The sequence below is a fragment of the Megachile rotundata genome, chromosome 15, assembly GCF_050947335.1.
Source record: "Megachile rotundata isolate GNS110a chromosome 15, iyMegRotu1, whole genome shotgun sequence".
In the NCBI taxonomy this organism is placed as follows: Eukaryota; Metazoa; Arthropoda; class Insecta; order Hymenoptera; family Megachilidae; genus Megachile; species Megachile rotundata.
The window spans coordinates 9,193,561-9,213,796 of NC_134997.1; the positions used below are offsets into that span (position 1 = coordinate 9,193,561).

General features: G+C 35.1%; 1 protein-coding gene and 1 long non-coding RNA gene across 3 annotated transcripts in view; one reads left to right on the forward strand and one right to left on the reverse strand.

Annotated features, from left to right (window-relative positions):
- The window catches only part of LOC105662574 (uncharacterized), a 99,173-nt gene that overhangs the window by 4,866 nt on the left and 74,071 nt on the right, over positions 1 to 20,236 (forward strand). The gene's annotated exons all lie outside the window — the stretch shown is intronic.
- Positions 1 to 20,236, reverse strand: part of Scp2 (Sarcoplasmic calcium-binding protein 2) — an 88,359-nt gene that overhangs the window by 4,593 nt on the left and 63,530 nt on the right. The window contains exons 1-5 of one of the 2 annotated variants that reach the window (XM_012286149.2): positions 10,859 to 10,927; positions 8,781 to 8,847; positions 1,481 to 1,533; positions 1,177 to 1,296; positions 108 to 222 (exon numbers count right to left, since the gene is read on the reverse strand). In XM_012286149.2, coding sequence (XP_012141539.2) covers positions 108 to 222; positions 1,177 to 1,296; positions 1,481 to 1,533; positions 8,781 to 8,838 — 346 coding nt within the window. In that variant the 5' untranslated portion in view covers positions 8,839 to 8,847; positions 10,859 to 10,927. Of the gene's footprint in view, positions 1 to 107; positions 223 to 1,176; positions 1,297 to 1,480; positions 1,534 to 8,780; positions 8,848 to 10,858; positions 10,928 to 20,236 lie in introns of those variants that run through there. The other variant, XM_003703505.3, reaches the window with a different exon arrangement.

The following is a 20,236-nucleotide window of genomic DNA, read 5'->3' on the forward strand; positions in this document are numbered from 1 at the left end:
TACCCAAAACACTTCCCCAATTTTGTCCACAAAAATAAAAATATAAGTGCATATGAACAACGAAAATTTTCCATTGTTCCAAGAAATTGGTAGGATAATAAGCTTACCAGATGCATCGAACAACTGGAACGTTAAAGTCATGTATGTTTGTTGCCATTCGGATGGGTTCGATGGATTTTTCGCGTATTCTTCCCACAGTGAAAACCATTCATCTCGACTAACCTGAAAAATATAAGCAGAAAATAAAATTCCTGAACAAAAATACCGTTTGATCGTATTTTCGGGCTTCGGGAATAGAAACGAAAGAAGTGATGGTGCTTGAGAACAGTTCTGTTTGTTGAAGTATAAACGATTGTATTTCTACAAATTTTACGAGTAATCTGAAATTTACACGTTGGCGGACATTTTGTGTTGGAAGAAAAATTGGTCTGCCATTTCAGTATGCGGATTTTTAGGTTATGTTTTACGTTGAATTATAGAATTATAGGTACAAAGGCAAATTATAGGTATGCAAGGTTAGTTATAGTTACTGAGAATATTAGGCTAGTGTTAGAATCGTAACTCTGTACTTATTCACAAATGCAGAAGGAATAAAATTTGTATTCTGCTGGTATTAACTGAACTTTTCGATCAGTCCAATTATACCGAATATTAAAGTTTTTCACACGTATATAAAAGTTTTGAAACGTAAAATTCTGAGCTGGGCTTAAAATAACTGAGAATTATTAAGCTATTAAATTCGAAATGTATTAAGCTTATTAAACCATATGAATCGAGTTGAACTGCAGTGAACAGTAACTTCTCTTATCAATCGTAAATTCACAGCAAAAAATTATAAAAATTATGTATTAATTATATATACATATATACATGAAACTATATTTACATATTTTTCTTTGATAATTCTGTATATAATATAACAGAGAGAAATATAATTATTCTGTTACGATAATTTTGTTATTAGAAAGCGTCTATTTAGTTCTAAGGATTCAACCCACGAATATGCAAAACAAATATTTAGAGAAACAAGTTTAACCCAAACTGTTAAATTAATTCCCTGCATAGTATTTGCATAAACTTCACAAGCTTCCACTCACGAAATAATAATTTTAATAATTTCACAAGCATAATAATTTTAATAATTTCACAAGTATAATAATTTTAATAATTTTTTACCTGACCATCTTGATCCGTATCAGCTCTTTGCCTCAAACCATCCCACATTTTCAGCAAATTCTCCCTTATGCTTTGAGCTTTGGGGTTGTCAGCAGCCCATCCCCTGTTTTCATTGATCCGCTATAACAAAAACCAGAGATCATTATAAAATTATCCAAATTCATGAAATACCGTATTTAATACAAAACAATTCACTGTGAAAATTCTTTGATAATTTTAGTCGTTATTTTTCATTTGTATATCTTTGAAATGGAATGAATTCTGTTGAGTAATAAAGAAAATGGCGTTGTATACGTGTGCTTACTTGTATGGCAAGGTCGAAATCCTTCCTATCGATCGTGCCACTTTGATTGACATCTGAAAGCGTGGAAAAAGTGAATTAATATTTAGACGTAGAGTAGTTGATTGTTGTTGGTTCGGTTGATAAATGTGTGTCGAATGTCAGTTTTACAGTTTGGGTTATTTGGAACTTTTGGTGATTTGGGGAAAAGTTGAGAATTTGGGAATTTGGGGATTTGGAAAATTGAGGGCTTGGAAATTTGAAATTTTGGGAATTTGGGGAATTGTGGGTTTAAGGAGATTTTGGGAATTTGTGGATTTGGAGATATTTGGATTTGGAAATTTGGGAATTTGAGAATTTGTGGAGTTACGGATTTGTGGAATTAGGGAATTGTGGAATTTGGAAATTTGGGGGTTTGGTGGATTTGTGGAATTAGGGGATTTGGAATTTGGAAATTTGTGGAATTAGAAAATTGGGAATTTGGAAATTTGTGGAATTAGGAAATTGGGAATTTGGAAATAGTGGAATTTGGGAATTTGTGGATTTGGGGATTTGTGGAATTAGGGGATTGGGAATTTGGAGATTTGGGGATTCGGGGATTTGTGGAATTAGGGAATTGGGAATTTGGAAATAGTGGAATTTGGAAATAGTGGAATTTGGAAATTTGTGGATTTGGGGGTTTGTGGAATTAGGGGATTGGGAATTTGGAAATTTATGGAATTAGGAAATTGGGAATTTGGAAATAGTGGAATTTGGAAATTTGTGGATTTGGGGGTTTGTGGAATTAGTGGATTGGGAATTTGGAGATTTGTGGATTTGGGGATTTGTGGAATTAGGGAAATGGGAATTTGGGAATTTATGGATTTGGGGGTTTGTGGAATATGTGGATTGGGAATTTGGAGATTTGTGGATTTGTGGATTTGTGGATTTGTGGAATTAGGGAAATGGGAATTTGGGAATTTGTGGATTTGGGGATTTGTGGAATTAGGGAATTGTGGAATTAGAGGGTTGGGAATTTAGAGATTTGTGGATTTAGGGATTTGTGGAATAAGGGAATTGAGAATTTGGAAATAGTGGAATTTGGAAATTCATCTAATTGCAAACTTGAAAATTCCAAAATTCCTTCCCCAGAAAATCTCCCAAATGTCCCTCAAATGCACCCCACATCTTCCCAATCACCCCTCTAACATCCTTAAATCAAAACACTAATCTACCAGCACATCCATCTTGCATTATCCAAAAGAAAACTCGCAAAGCTTTCCCTGCTACCAGCAAACAGTATCCGCGAAAGAAATATACGCCAGTTTGGCCGGTTTCCAACCAAAGACCCGAGCTAAATTGTACTACCTCCAACATTACGTCAAGACGTTGTCACCGGCATCATCGCATTAAGTTCACAGCGTTAACATTAATGTCGGTTTTCGGGTTAGCCTCGTCAGCTTATCGGAAGCACGCGTGGATGATCGAAACAAAACCCTCGATGTCCAAGGTTCGGGTGAGGCTTCGAAAAGGGGCTCGATCACGTAGGCAAAACACGTGACAAGGAATCGATGTAATGAAATATGGGCGTGAGTGTCCACCAGAGGGATGGAATTTTGGCTTGTATCCAGAATGTGCGCAAGATTTCACACGGACCCCCCGTTTCCGAAAAGACGGCCTCTCGTCGATCGTGCCATTCATCCTTCGCGACAAGGTCGTCGTCGTCGTCTGAATCGGATGTCATTAATTTTCGCGAGTCGACCCAATTTTCCTAGCTCGCTTTGCGAAGACTTTTCTACTCCTTTCAGGTGTCGACCCTCCGGGATTCCCGGACTTCCTGTTTATTAATTGTAATCCGCACAATGAACGCAGACAGTGGAGTCGAATTATACGCTAACCCATTTAACACCTCTGGAACTGTTAACCCGTTCAGATCTTTTTCGATAAATGGACTTGGTGACGACGGTAAATGGACTTGGTGACTGTCATATTTCTGTCGAGGGTAATTTGCGGTGAAGTATGGTCGAGGACGGATATGGATTTTGTAGGGCTGACGCTCTTTGTGCGTCAGAGAAGGTTTGGTTGATTTTTAGGGGGTTTTTAAGGTTTGAGGTAAGAATTTGAAGAGTGGAATGTGCGAGTTTAGGGATTAGGTGATATGGACATTTGGAAAATTGGAAATATCAAGATTTATAGGATTGGTGGTTTAGGGACTTAGAATGTGGGTATGTAGATTGAGAAGGAATTAAGAGATCTAGGAATTAAGGGATGTAGAGATTTGGATATGTAGGTTGAGGCTCTAGCAATTTGGGGATTTAGGAATGTGGATATGAAGGTTGAGGGTTTAGCAACTTGGAGACATAGAGATTTGGTTATGCAGGTTGAGGCTTTAGGAATGTGGAGACTTAAGAATGTGGATATGAAGGTTGAGGGTCTAGGAATTTGAAGATATAGAGATTATGATATGTAGGTTGAAGATTCAGAAATTTAGGGATGTAGAAATTAGGATATGTAAGTTGAGACATTTAGTAGAGATTAGAATATGTGAAAACTGGAAATTTGGTGACTTAGAAACTTTGATATGTACTTTGAGAACCTGAGAAGTATGGACTTACAAATTTGGATATTAGGAAGATAGGAAATTTGGAGTTTGGAAGATGGAAACTTGGAAAATTTGGAATTTGGGAGATTAGAAGTTGGAAAATTTGAAACTCGGGAAATTAGAAGCTGGGAAATTTGGAATTTGGGAAATTGGAAGTTGGGAAATTTGGAATTTGGAAGATTGGAAGTTGGGAAATTTGGAATTTGGAAGATTGGAAATTGGAAAATTTGGAATTTGGGAAATTAGAAGTTGGGAAATTTGGAATTTGGAAGATTGGAAGTTGGAAAATTTGGGACTCGGAAAATTAGAAGTTGGGAAATTTGGAATTTGGAAGATTAGAAGTTGGGAAATTTGGAATTTGGAAGATTGGAAGTTGGGAAATTTGGAATTTGGAAGATTGGAAGTTGGAAAATTTGGAACTCGGAAAATTAGAAGTTGGGAAATTTGGAATTTGGAAGATTGGAAGTTGGGAAATTTGGAATTTGGAAGATTGGAAGTTGGGAAATTTGGAATTTGGAAGATTGGAAGTTGGAAAATTTGGAACTCGGGAAATTAGAAGTTGGGACATTAGGAAGTTGGAAAATTTGGAATTTGGGAAATTAGGAAGTAGGGAAATTAGAAGTTGGGAAATTTGGAATTTGGAAGATTGGAAGTTAGGAAATTTGGAATTTGGAAGATTGGAAGTTGGAAAATTTGGAATTTGGGAAATTAGGACATTGGGAAATTAGAAGTTGGGAAATTTGGAATTTGGAAGATTGGAAGTTAGGAAATTTGGAATTTGGAAGATTGGAAGTTGGAAAATTTGGAATTTGGAAAATTAGAAGTAGGGAAATTAGGAAGTTGAAAAACTAGAACTTAGGATATTTAGAAATTAAAAATTAGAACTTGGAAAATTTGTAATTAGCAAAATTAAAAGTTAGCAAATTTACTACGTATATTAAAGCAGTAGAAAGTTAGGGACTTAAAGATTCCTCTCTCGAGTACCTACATACAACACACCCTAATAATACAACCTTTTCCTAAACAAGTCAAAAACATATCTAAACCTGTCTATCCCCCTAAAACCAATCTGCCCATAATAATTTCGCAACAAAAAACCCAGACACCAACTTTAATAAATTTTCGCTGATAATTCGATCAGCTGCTACATTGAATGCAGGGTTGAAACACGTGCGATCATTTATAAGCCTGAATGACAAGCGGAGATCCACGATTTACCTAACGTCGTTCACGGCATTCTCTGGGTCACGGTGAAATACCGTATCGACGGCGAAGAACATATCCCTGCGGGATATGTTTAGCAGCCGATCGACGGTCAAAGAAGGAAAGAAAGTGAGGGGCTAATGAGGGCCACCAAGCGTGTACACGCCTGTGACCTCCATGCTTCACACGAACAGCCTCCGTGTCACAGCATACTCTGCTAACGCAGTTCTCGATGCACACGTGTTCACACCTACCACTCTATTCGTAAGTTTCGTTCGTTAATTACGCGTAATATTTTCGCTGCTAGTCGGTTATCACCGTCCATAAAATTATTTGGACATTTCGAACTTTTTCTGATTCGATAAAATTTTAATGTGCAACTTTGTTGCTGTCGGGAAATTATTGTGGATGTTTTGTTCGTGGATCGTTATGGTCTTTGGTTACATTTTAGGGATTCAGTAGTGAAGGGTGGGAAGTCAAGGAGGTTAGGCTAGGTAGGTAGGTTTTGGTATGTGGAGATGGGTAATGGGATGTGGGATTTGGAGTTTGGGAAATATGGAAATTTGGGAATTTGAGGTTTTAGAAATTTGGGATTATGAATTGGGTCACTTGGAGATTTTGGAACTTGTTAAATACCATACTTGTTAATTCCTAACTTATCAAATCCCCACTTGCTAATTCCCAACTTGCCAAATCCCCTACTTGTAAATTCCCAGCTTCTCAAATTCCCTACTCGTCAATTCCCAACTTCTCAAATCCCCTACTCGTCAATTTCCAACTCGTCAAATCCCCCACTTGTTAATTTCCAATTCGTCAAATCCCCCACTTGTTAATTCCCAACTTCTCAAATTCCCTACTTGTCAATTGCTAACTAGTCAAATCCCCTACTCGTCAATTCCCAACTTCTCAAATTCCCTACTTGTCAATTCCCAACTCGTCAAATCCCCCACTCGTCAATTCCCAACTTATCAAATGACCCACTTGTTAATTCCCAACTCGTCAAATCCCCCACTCGTCAATTCCCAACTTATCAAATGCCCCACTTGTTAATTCCCAACTAGTCAAATCCCCTACTCGTCAATTCCCAACTCGTCAAATCCCCCACTTGTCAAATTCCCAACTTGTCAAATCCACTCCTCAAAATCCCCAAATTCCACAAACTCCAAATATCTCTATTCCCACCTTTTCAGACTCTCAACCTAAACCACCCAAACTCCCCAACTCCCAAGTCCCCAAGTCCCCAAATACACTTCCCTTTCTCACTCCCCCAGAAACCATAATACCCGTTATCGAAATAGCAAGACTGATCGCTCTTCCCCGATTCTTCCGACTTCCAAGCCATCTTATTCCACTCGTCGCTTTCAGAGCTATCGTGGCAAGGTCTCGGTGAAATGAAATACGACCTGGGGTGTGTAGAATGGTCGATCGCGTCCCTGGGGTATTTTTTTGGAAGCTCAGAACGAAATCAAGGCTATACAGGGGGGCGTTTTGTTCGGTCTCTATATGGCACCTATGTGCTACCGGTTGGGTAAAAGTGAGCCAACCTCGGACACCTATTTATGGTGTGAACAAGAACAGATAAACAATGGACGGTTAAAGGGGGATGCGATGAAATTACACGTTCCTGGCTTTGCGCTCGTGTATCTTCGTGATAATGCCTGTTTGTGTGCGCAGGCAATCATTCATACGAGTTGGGTGCAGTTTGAGTGCAGATAGTGCTTTCGAAAGAGGTGTCAGTTACAGGACGTCTTTGTTTAGGTATCGGGGTATGGGCGGTGGGATCGAAATTGTGAATTTGGGGCTGGAGGTTGGGTTTTAGATGTTGTAAATTTGGGATGTGGAGTGGTGGAGAGTTAAGGGTTTATAGTTTTAGTTTAAGGACTATAGAATGTTCGTGAATCGGAAAATTTAGGGTTAAGGAGATTTGAGAAGGTAATTTTGGGCTGTTAAAATTTTGGAGAAGAGAATTTGGGGCTTTGGGAGATTGGGAAATTAATTATTTGGGGTGGGGATTTAGGGGGTTGAGAATTTGAGGTTATAGGGATTTAGAGAGGTGAGAATTTGGGGCTGTGGGGATTTAGGGAGATGAGAATTTGGACTGCAGGGATTTAGAGCGATGAGAGTTTGGGGATGCAGGGATTTAACGAGTTAAGAATTTTGGGCTGTCTAAATTATGAAGGACAAAATTTGCGATTTTAGGTGATTGAGAAATTAATTATCTGGCGCAGGGATTTAGAGAGTTAAGAATTTGGGGCTGCAGGGATTTAGAGAGTTACGAATTTGAGGCTGCGGGGATTTAGAGAGATGAGTGTTTGGGGCTGCAGAGATTTAGAGAGTTGAAAATCTAGGGCTCCAGGGATTTACAGAGTTAGAAATTTGGGGCTGTAGGAATTTAAAGAGTTACCAATTTGTGAATTTAAAGTTTGAAAAATGTGTAAATTATAAAACTGAGAAATCAGTGAATTTATACTTTGAAAAATTTGTAAATTATAAAATTAAGGAACTAGTGAATTTATACTTTGAAAAATTTGTAAATTATAAAATTTAGAAACTAGTGAATTTATACTTTGAAAAATTTGTAAATTATAAAATTGAGAAATTAGTGAATTTATACTTTGAAAAATTTGTAAATTATAAAATTGAGGAACTAGTAAATTTTCCAATTTAGAAATTTGAGAATATTAGAATGTGTCTTCAAAATTATGCAAACCTAAACCCTCAAAAATGATCAAATTTCCTAAATCCCCCAAAAATTTAAGAATATCACCTCAAAAACTATAAAAATTCCTAAACTTGCCTCTCCCAAAATTCATACCCCAAAATTCAGATACTTAAGATATCATATTACATTTCACTGTTCGGAGGTCTCGAAATGTACAAGTGGAATAAGATTGTAGCCCGACGAAGAGGACGTTAGAAGGGCAATCAGTTTTGCTATTTCGTTAGCAGGCGACTGGCTCCGTTTCTGGGGAAAAATACTGGGCAACTGGCGATGAAAGCTCGGCAGTATCATCGGTCCGGGAATGATAGCTAAGGATGTTCGTTCGAGTGAACACTGTAGATAACGTTCTTGGGACAATTAGGAGTCGTTGAGGGTACGAAGTAATTGGCACGGAATCGGATTACCCGGAATGTTAACAGAGAGGCTGACCGTTCGGCTGGAAATGTTCTTTGTGGGTCAAAAGATGGCCAACTACGAATAACACGATTTCGAAGAATAAGCGGATTTATTTTTACACGGTTTACCTTCAGAATTGGAAACTCGATTAAAAACCCCGGGTTAAATGTGATTTGGCAGGGCACACGTGTGATGATCTAATTTTTCTGACTTTGTTTGTTGTTCATTTACTTTTATGGGGACATCCAATTTTTGTCTGCGTTTATCCCTTAATAGGGGTTCAGAAAAGAATATTTTTCTACCCTTTTTAATTCTATCCCGAAAGTAATGAATAAATAATTTCATATGCGAATATGTGAGACTTGAAAATGCAGTATATATATTTTGAAGAATGGAAAGGTTTACATAAAATATGTACTTACCAAAGAAGGTATTGAAAACGTAGAGTAACTTCTTTTTACGGAACTCCGAAAGTGACATCTTGTTAGTCTACAACATAGAGAAACAAGAGGGTTGGTGAGTGTGCTCGTACGTCCATGGTGTGTGATGTTAATATTCATTTTCGATCGAATGGCGATCAGGGTCGATTGTCTCGACCGACCGACCCTTATTTTATCTCGCCAGTAAAAAGTAATCGTGGCTTGCTTTTATCGAGCTGCTTTGTACATCGCCTCGATATTTACAAGGACGTCGTGAAGACACAAAGTCAGCTTAATTCAGGTACACGGACAAGTGTTCAATGTTAAATCATCACCTTGTATCGCCGAATATACGTGTATTCAAATAAATTGTTAATATTTCATTTCTTTATTAGATTCGGAGAATTTTTTTATTTCGTTGATTTCGAAAGAATTTTAGTTATTTGATAGACAAGAGTGAAATTAATTTTTTGGATGACAAGTTGAGAAAATTAATAGTGTGGCAATATAACACGTAGACATACAGGAAGTACGAAAATGAATCACGTGGTTATATAACACGTTCACGTTTAATTAATGGTGATATGCAATGTGACAAAATTTAATGTATGACAATATAGCGCGTGGCAATATAGCGCGAGGTAAAACACAACGTATGAAGGTCTAATGAATGGCTATATAACGCGTAGGTGTCGAATTCAAGTTAATATACAACGTGCAGAAATGTAATGCTTTGCAATATAACAAATGGCAATATAACGCGAGGTAATTAAGAACGTATGAAAATTTAATGCAAGGCTATATGACGCGTGTATGTTGAATTTATATTAATATCCAACGTGTAGAAATATAATACGTTACAATATAGGGAATGGCAATATAACGCGAGGTAATGAAAAACGTATGAAAATTTAATGCTATATGATGCGTGTATGTCGAATTTATATTAATATCCAACGTATAGAAATGTAATAATGCGTTGCAATATAACAAATGGCAATATAACGCGAGGTAATTAAAAACGTATGAAAGTTTAATGCAAGGCTATATGATGCGTGTATGTCGAATTTATATTAATATACAACGTGTAGAAATGTAATGCGTTGCAATTCAACGAATGGCAATATAACGCGAGGTAATGAAAAACGTATAAAAATTTAATGCAAGGCTATATAACGCGTGTATGTCGAATTCATATTAATATCCAACGTGTAGAAATGCAATGCGTTGCAGTATAACAAATGGCAATATAACGCGAGGTAATGAAAAACGTATGAAAGTTTAATGCAAGGCTATATAACGCGTGTATGTCGAATTCATATTAATATACAACGTATAAAAATGTAATGCGTTGCAATACAACAAATGGCAATATAACGCGAGGTAATGAAAAACGTATGAAAGTTTAATGCAAGGCTATATAACGCGTGTATGTCGAATTCATATTAATATACAACGTATAAAAATGTAATGCGTTGCAATACAACAAATGGCAATATAACGCAAGGTAATGCAAAACGTATAAAAATTTAATGCAAGGCCATATAACGCGTGTATGTCGAATTCATATTAATATCCAACGTGTAGAAATGCAATGCGTTGCAGTATAACAAATGGCAATATAACGCGAGGTAATGAAAAACGTATGAAAATTTAATGCAAGGCTATATAACGCGTGTGTGTCGAATTCATATTAATATACAACGTATAAAAATGTAATGCGTTGCAATACAACAAATGGCAATATAACGCGAGGTAATTAAAAATGTATGAAAATTTAATGCAAGGCTCTGTAATAGTTGACATCTAATTTATGGTAATATAAAATGCGTAAAAATGTAATATGGCGATATAACGCGTGGCAATGTAACACGTAGTAATAAATACTTCACAGTAATCTTGCTCATAGCAATATAACACGTGGAAATTTAAATCGCGATAATGTGTGGGAATAAAACGTGTGACAACACGTGAAAATACAAAGTATGACATGAGTGCGAAATTAAACACCTGGTGATAAAACACGTGGCGAACTATCGTACAAGTGACATTAAAAGACACAATAACTTATCAGTTCTTACATTTATCGAAGCGGAGAATTTGCAAAAAACCTCTTTCCTTTCGCTATGGACCGAAACGACTACAGTACCGGTGTCGGATGTAACCCTTTATATAATAAGATTTAAAAGGTTTCCTTATCGAAGATAAGATGTATGTTTGATTGTTCAATGACGCAAATTTCGAAGTAATGCCACGTGAATGCCGTAAATGTAATTTTAAATACATATAAAACATCAAAAAATGTATTATTACCCGGAACGTGACGTAAATCTCTCCGGATGACTCAAGTTGTATTCTTTTCTTCGCGCCATTGTCACAATCGACAATTGCCTATCGATTATAACAGATATCCTGCACAGCCGCATCGTAGCGATTTGAAAGATTACGTGTGAACGATGAATAATTTTCTACAATGGTAATCCCACTTTATTAATAGCCCCAATACTATTATTTCTGATGCATACGTAAAAAATTCAGACTCCACTATGTTGGCAATTTATTTAAACGCGGATAATTTATGGAACTTTTAATAATTGCCGGGGGAGAATGTAATTCCGGAGTTTATCTGCTTTAGCCACCAGTCGTATTTTTCATTCGAATGGTTTTTTCATGGGGGTATATCTAGGGGTTTCACTGCTTAGTCCTTGTATCTACTATGTATATTTAGGTGGAGAATTATCTGCAGACGGCTGCACAGGAATTATTAATTGCAATGATAATTTAATTGTGGCTCTGCTAATATTAAGTAGGGGCTTATAAATATTCTTATTTATGCATAAAATAGTTATAAATGTAACCAAAGTTTTAAGTTTTTGAATGAACTTATAGGTTTTTATGAATGATCAAATTATTGAATAGTTGAAATTTAGATATTTGTTGATCCACAAATTTTTAGATAGGCAATTTCAATAGAGTTTAAATTTTCGAATTCTTATGTTCCCAAATCTATGAATCCTCAAAATTCATTCCCAAATTGTGAAGACACTGAATCCTTAAATATTCAAATATTTATGTCTTCAAATTTCTAAATTTTCACATTTTTATGTTCATTAATGCTAGAGCCCTTAAGTTCCTAAGCCTGCAAGTATTTGTGTCTCAAAGTCCCTAAATCCTCACATTTTTACATTCTCTAATACTAGAGCTACTAAGTCCCTAAATCTCCAAATCCTAAAATCCAAAAATCTTCAAGTATCAAAACACTTAAATCTCCAAATATCAAATTGTCTACGTTCCCATATTGCCAAATCCATAAACACCTATGCTTCAAAGTCTACAACTCCTAAATCTTCAAATCCACAAATCTCAAAATACTAAATTCCAACATTCTCAAACTCTAAAGTTGCCATTGATCCAAGTGTTTAAATTCAAAATTTCTCTTAATTCCTAAATCTTTAAATTTCAAAGTCTCCAAGTCCCTAAGTCCCCAAATCCCCATATCCCAAAGTCTCCAAGTCCCCAAATCCCCATATCCCAAAGTCTCCAAGTCCCCAAATTCTTACATTCCCAAATCTCTCTCCATGTCCAAATCTTCAAATTCCCAAATTCCGAAATCTCCTAATTCCACAAATCTCCAAATTCCCAATCCCCTAATTCTACAATTCTCTAATTCCACAAACCCCCAAATTCACAAATTCCCAAATTCCACTATTTCCAAATTCCCAATTCCCTAATTCCACAAACCCCCAAATCCACAAATCTCCAAATTCCCAATCCCCAATTCCTCAAATCACCAATTCTTCAAATCCCCAATTCCTCAAATTCCCAATTCCTCAAATCCCTAAATCCTCAAATCCTCAAATCCTCCAAAATCCCAAATTCCTCAAATCCCAAAATTCTCAAATCATAAAATCCCCAAATCCCTAATTCCTCAAATCCCCAATTCTTCAAATTCCCAAACCCTCAAGTCCCAAAATCCCCAAATCCCCAAATTCCCAATTCCTCAAATCCCCAATTCCTCAAATCCCCAAATCCTCAAATCCTCAAATCCCAAATCCCCAAATTCCCAAATCTCCAAATCCCTAATTTCTCTTCAATATCCCTAAATCCCCAAATCCCCAGATCCATATCTCCACATCTGCACCGTCCCCACCTTCCATAACCACCCAATCTCCCTCCAATTACATAATGTACACCAACTAATCTCCCTGTATCTACAACTTACAAAGAACAATAACACGTAATCAGTAGCGACAGCGATCGATCTCAGGGTGGTACTTTCAGGAAAGCCACTGCCAACATCGTAATCAGTAGCAGTATCATTACCCGTCAAGGTGAATGTTGACGTCAATCTTCAGAGCAGTTAACATCATAGAATAATCTTTTCATTTCTTGATTCGGTTACTTGATTGTATTAACAAGACAACAAGAAATGTGCATGAAAAACGTTTATACTCGATCTTCCAAGTCTTTTATCCTATTCCGTTGTTTATTTATTGTTTAATGGAGCCATCAAGCGGGTTTCATCTATGAATTACGGCATGGTCTATTCAGGCGATCGCCGCGGGAGATTCATCGACGTCTAATTCAATGATCAGTAAGTTGATTGATTAGTTGACAAACTCAGTGGGATTGATAATTAACATTTGTTATCTCCTCAAGTAGTTTAATTGCAATCTCTGATCGCGGCGTTGATTGCTGGCAGATAACGCGGAGTGCGTCAATGAGTCAGATACAGAGATCTCGTTTTTGGGTGAAAGGATTGGGGATAGACAGATTTGGGTGATGGAAAATTTGGGAGTTGGAGGAGGTGGAAGTTTGGGAGATGGGTTTTGGAAATTTGGGAGGTGGGGGGTTCAACAATTTGGAATTTGGGAGATTAGAGGTTGGGGCATTCGGGGGTTGGAAAATATGGAATTTGGGAGTTTGGAAGTTGGGAGATTAGCAGTAGGGAAATTTGGAAGTAGGGAGATTAGAGGTTGGGGCATTAAGGAGTTGAAAAATATGGAATATGGGAGATTAGAGGTTGGGATATTAGGGAGTTGGAAAATTTGGAATTTGGGAGATTGGAAGTTGGGAGTTTAGAGGTTGGGGCATTAGGGAGTTGGAAAATATAGAATTTGGGAGATTAGAGGTTGGGATATTAGGGAGTTGGAAAATTTGGAATTTGGGAGATTAGAGGTTGGGGCATTAGGGAGTTGGAAAATATGGAATTTGGGAGATTAGAGGTTGGGGCATTAGGGAGTTGGAAAATATGGAATTTGGGAGATTAGAGGTTGGGGCATTAGGGAGTTAGAAAATATGGAATTTGGGAGATTAGAGGTTGGGGCATTAGGGAGTTGGAAAATATGGAATTTGGGAGATTAGAGGTTGGGGCATTAGGGAGTTGGAAAATATGGAATTTTGAAAATTTGGAAGTTGAGAGATTAGAAGTAGGGAAATTAGGAAGTAGGGAGATTAGAAGTTGAGGCATTAGGGAGTCGGAAAATATGGAATTTGGGACATTAGTGATTACAACATTAGGGAGTTGGAAAATTTGGATTTTGGGAGATTGGAAATTGGGAAATTAGGAGGTTGGGAGATTGGAAGTTGGAAAATATGACATTTGGGAATTAGGAAGTAGGGAGATTAGAAGTCGAGGCATTAGGGAGTTGGAAAATATGGAATTTGGGAGATTAGAGGTCGGGACGTTAGGAAGTTAGGCCATTAGAAGTTACGACATTACAAAGTTGGAAAATTTGAAACTCGGAAGATTAGAAGCTGAAAAATTTGCAAACTGAAAATTCCAAAATCAGAAAAACTCAAAACTTCAAATAAATAAACTCTGATAGTCCAACAAATAAAAATTCCGAAATTTGTCTCACATCTTCAAACCCCAAAAGTCCCAATCTTCCAAAATCCTAAACTTCCAAAAATCCCACATATTCACATCCCTCCACATCCCCATTGTGATACCCGAGCCTCGACACCATAAAAAGCCAGTGTAACATATCAAAGACTAAATCGATACCCATCAAATCGATACAATAGCAAAACTGATAGGAATTTCGAATGAGCCGCTGCAACGGTTTTTACCAACCGCAACCGTTATCTCGTCAGATCTATAGAATATTTTGAGTATATTGACAGGTTGATGTATCGGCAGAACAGATAACGAGGTTGCCACGTAGGAGCTGTATCTCAGGTATTATTTTACGTGGCAAGGGAATCGAGGTTGTTCATAGTGTTCCTCGAAACAATGGACTTAAAGCTAACTGCAGATCTCTGATGCATCGCCATATTGCTCGCCCGACTGCCTTATCTCCCAGCTGCTGCCGAATTTTAATCGCAACAGTTTATCGCTTTATTATTCGGATATTTCTCGTTTTTTCTTCATGGCTATTCTAGTTTATTTCAGTTACGTAGGCGGCGGGGGCTTTCATCGATTCGCGATAACCATTGAAAGTTTTCAACGGAAAAACTTTATTCACGCAGTTATCGAATTTTGATACGTTATTTCACCGGCTCGGTTTTCGAATTTTTAGCGGATTGTATGGACGGGTTATTGATTAGGTTTATGCGGAAAATAAAAGATTTTACGAGGAATAGTTTCCGAGCTATAGTGGAAAATTATGAGGTTTATTGAATTATTGTGGTGGGACGAGGTTGAGGCTTTTGTAGAAATATGTGCGATGAAATTTTTTGGGCTGCTGGGATGTTATTTAGAGTTTTATAGAAAGGGAGTTAGTTCAACAAATTTTTATATTTAGAAATTTGAGAATTTTGCAAACTTCAGATTTGCTGAAACATCTTCAAGCTTTTCCAAATGTGTTCGAACATCTCCAAACTCCTATACAACTTTCTCCACTTAAGTTCAAAGATATCTCAAATATTTATATTAACAATTAGTAATAATTTAACTGGCAATAGGATTCTTGGATTTTACTAATAATTGATGCAAGAACTTCATTGCAACTCATAGTGTTTTATTGTTTTCAAAAAGATGAATTAACTTCAGCAGTCCTTCAAACTTGCTCAAACACCCTCAAGCTTTAAATTTGCTCAAACTTCTTCAAACTTCTTCAAATTTGCTCATACTCCTTCAAATGTGTTCGAACATCTCCAAACTCCTATACAACTTTCTCCACTTAAGTTCAAAGATATCTCAAATATTTATATTAACAATTAGTAAGAATTTAACTGGCAATAGGATTCTTGGATTTTACTAATAATTGATGCAAGAACTTCATTGCAACTCATAGCGTTCTATTGTTTTCAAAAAGATGAATTAACTTTAGCAGTCCTTCAAACTTGCTCAAACACCCTCAAGCTTTAAATTTGCTCAAACTTCTCCAAACTCCTTCAAATTTGTTCAAACATCTCCTATATAACTTCCTCCACTTAAGTTCCAAGATATCTCAAATATTTTTATTAACAATTACCAATAATTTAACTGACAATAAAGTTTCTTGGATTTGACGAATAATCTTTATGCAACATCCTGTATACCAGTTGTTAACAGATGATCTCAAAATTTAACAGGGTTATAAAAAAATGTTGAAATATGGATTCAATGTTAAATCAGTTCCCAGGGTCCAATTTTAGAAATGAAATATTTGCCTGGTTTTATCTGGAACACCTTGATGATAGGATCAGAGATAACACAGTTGACGAAATCAGTAAGTTTGCTGATGAACTTCATTTCACTCTCCATTTAGTTTGAGTACTGATTCTTTCTCACAGTATTTTTAACCGAAAAAATATCTTGAATGAAAATGTAAATTTGAATTTGTGAATACGTAAATTCACCCATGAATACAAGTTGTTATATTTCACAAATACAATTATCTTTATCGTTCTTTTTAAGCTTGATGCAAAATTTCAGAGCTTAGTGCAATTTAACGAATTATTTTTCTAAAGAGAATGTTAAATGAGAGTTTTAAAACCCTGCGGGAAATGTATTCACTGTGTATACTCGTTTAAGACACACTCAATATTCACCTTTAGTTTTCTTCTTTTAATCGGAGGAGAAAGAGTAGGAAAAATCATTGATGCTGTATTGAAGCGATTGATTATGATCAGTATTATATGTATAATCTCATTGTTTATGAGAATACAGTTTTTCAATCATGTGGTTATATAACGCGTTCAGATTTAATTAATGGTAATGTACAATGTGTCAAAATTTAATGTATGACAATATAGCATGTGGCAATATAATGCGAGGTAAAACACAACATATGAAAGTCTAACGAATGGCTATATAACGCGTAGGTGTCAAATTCAAGTTAATATACAACGTGCAGAAATGTAATGCGTTGCAATATAATAAATGGCAATATAACGCGAGGTAATTAAAAACGTATGAAAGTTTAATGCAAGGCTATATAACGCATGTATGTCGAATTTATATTAATATCCAACGTGTAGAAATGTAATGCGTTGCAATATAACAAATGGCAATATAACGCGAGGTAATGAAAAACGTATGAAAGTTTAATGCAAGGCTATATGACGCGTGTATGTCGAATTTATATTAATATCCAACGTGTAGAAATGTAATGCGTTGCAATATAATAAATGGCAATATAACGCGAGGTAATTCGTTTTAAAATACAGTGTTTGATATAGAGAACAAATTTTACAATTTTGTGTGCCAACTAAATTTTTATAAACAATATTTCATTATTCAATTGAATAAATTTTATTCCATTAAAATTATATCGTTCAACATTTGGTTAATTGTTTAACATTTTAAGAATGTAACTTCTCTATATTTTATAACATAAATCCCCCTAAAATATCACCGCTTAAATGTCTTCTCAAATGTCTTCCTCAACTTCCTGTCTTCCTCAAAATAAAAAATATTTAACAGTAACCAAAAAGAATTCATACAATAATCGCTCAATTCTCGCACAACATAAAAGAGTCTGATATACAGAGAGTTAACTTTCATGAACGTCATTAATGCCGGAATGAAAATTTTTAAACAGCGTGCAATAAAAGATATGACTCTTCGTGGGACGCCATTGTTGCATCGGTAAGTCGTGGTACTCCATCTCGGTGAAATAAAACCGTGCGTGACCGTAGCTATGGTTTTATAACAATGAAACGTCATAAAAACTGTTATTAACCTTTGCTTTGCGACACAATACTCGATGTGTAACAATTTAATAAATTATTTGACAAGTGGGGCGATATATTCTCGTACTGCTTGTTTCAATGTTATTGAGTTTTAAATAATTAATTGTTGGTTGTTTTAAGGTGATGTATTGTGAAGGATTTTGCAGTATTATTTATAATTTATTTGGTATTATTTCTAATTTTTTAGGGTAGTATTATTTATAATTTATTTAATATTATTTGTCATTTTTTGGTGTAGTATTATTTATAATTTATTTAGTATTATTTGTAATTTTTTGGTGTAGTATTATTTATAATTTATTCAGTATTATTTTTAATTTTTTAGTGTAATATTATTTATAATTTTTTAGTGTAGTATTATTTATATTATTGTGCAGTGCTTATGCAGTATTATTTATAATTTATTCAGTATTATTTTTAATTTTTTAGGGTGGTATTATTTATAATTTATTTAGTGTTATTTTTAATTTTTTAGTGTAATATTATTTATAATTTATTTAGTATTATTTATAATTTTATAGTGTAGCATTATTTATATTATTCTGTAGTACTTCTATAGTATTATTTATTATAATTATTATATTATGTAATTTTTGTCTTATTATTTTTTGAACTAAATTTTTAATTCTGTTCATATTTATATAATTATCTACTTACATTACAAAATTATTTATATTTATTATTATTATCACTACTATAGAATTATTTAGTTACATTGCACAGTTTGTTTAATAATTATTCACATACTATTAATGAAGTTCATAAAATTTTTATAGGTTTCGAATAAATAAATTGTTTTCAAAAAACGATTAAAATTATTTATCCTAACATCAGTCCTTTTTAAATAACATTAAATTATATAAATATAAAAGCACTGAATAACCTAATTCATGATACATCAAACAGTGATTTTTGTAATAAAATTTAATATTCCAAAGTTAGCAACCCGTGTTCGAGAGAAATTTAAAATTCAGAATAGAAGCTTCCCTAGAAAAATTTCAAATAACAGCCGGCATGTATATTCATTAGAAAACAGAATTTTTCCTGTTCCCTCGATATCGTCTACTAAATTTCTCATGTAACTTGAAAAATAGCCCGTAAACAACGAGCAAATGAAAATACAATCGTATAAATTCAGATTATTCTGTCGGTTTTGTTGAAATGGAAATGGAGATACAGAAAGAACGCGAGAAATATTTTAACTTTATCTCTTTTTTCCCGCGATTTTATCTACAAGAATATCGAATTCGCCAATAGTTCCTGGGGGAAATATACATGGGATTATATGAGAAATAGTGTAAGAATTTATAGCGAGTCGTTAGATTCTTATAAACTTTTTAGATCACTTTGTGAATCGAAAAATTATAGGTTATTCAATTTACGAGGTACGCCATTTTTAGAGGTTAGATTTGGAGGTTAGGAAGTTCGAAATTTCCACAATTCTAAATTTTCACTTTTTGTATTAAAAATTCTAAGTTTGAGAGATGAATGAAATCAAAAATTCTGAGGTAGGAAAATTAGAAGTCTTTACAATTTCTTTAAATTTTTTAAATTTCACACTATAATATTAAAAATATTGAAAAACACTCGCCAAGTTTAAATTCAATGCATATCAGCTGCGAGTACGAGAATTCAGTTAAGAGAACTTAATAGAACTCGGACAGTTTAGAAAATGTACACAGTGCAGTTGATGAAGATATTAAAGTTCCGTTGAAACGGAATGTGTCACGCAGTATCGTGTACATTTAACTTCCTCTCTGCTTTTAAATCGGTCGCGTTGTACTTGGTAAAATTAATAAACCAACCTCCATAAGTTAATAAATTTTCCTGTATTTAATTTCCCTCATTTACGAAGTTTAATTGCTTTTTTTAATATTCATCCGAGATCATAATAATTGAGACATAAACACAGTTTCTTGGAGAACAGTAACGCTGTTTGCGTTCAGGAAATAGCTCGGTGATAATAACGCAGGATTCGCAAGATGTAATTTACCTTGTCAGAATACGTACTGGGGAAAGAAAACTAGATACAGAGAAGCGAAGGAACACTATGAATCACGTAGAATACGGAGACGAACGTTAATGCGTGTGTCATGTAATGTCAGTCAAACGTCCTGCTGATTGTGCTATGTGATATGAAAATCGAAAATAATTCTGAATGAGGTTCAGAATTTGGTTACTTGATATTGTCATTATTCCTCTCACTCATCATTTGTCATTTCAATACACACGGTATCACAACTAGTATAATTTCATGTTTGATTTATTGTGATCTCCGTTGTCCAGAAAACTGAAACGTAACACACGATCGATGGAATTCATTAAAAACCATACGAGGA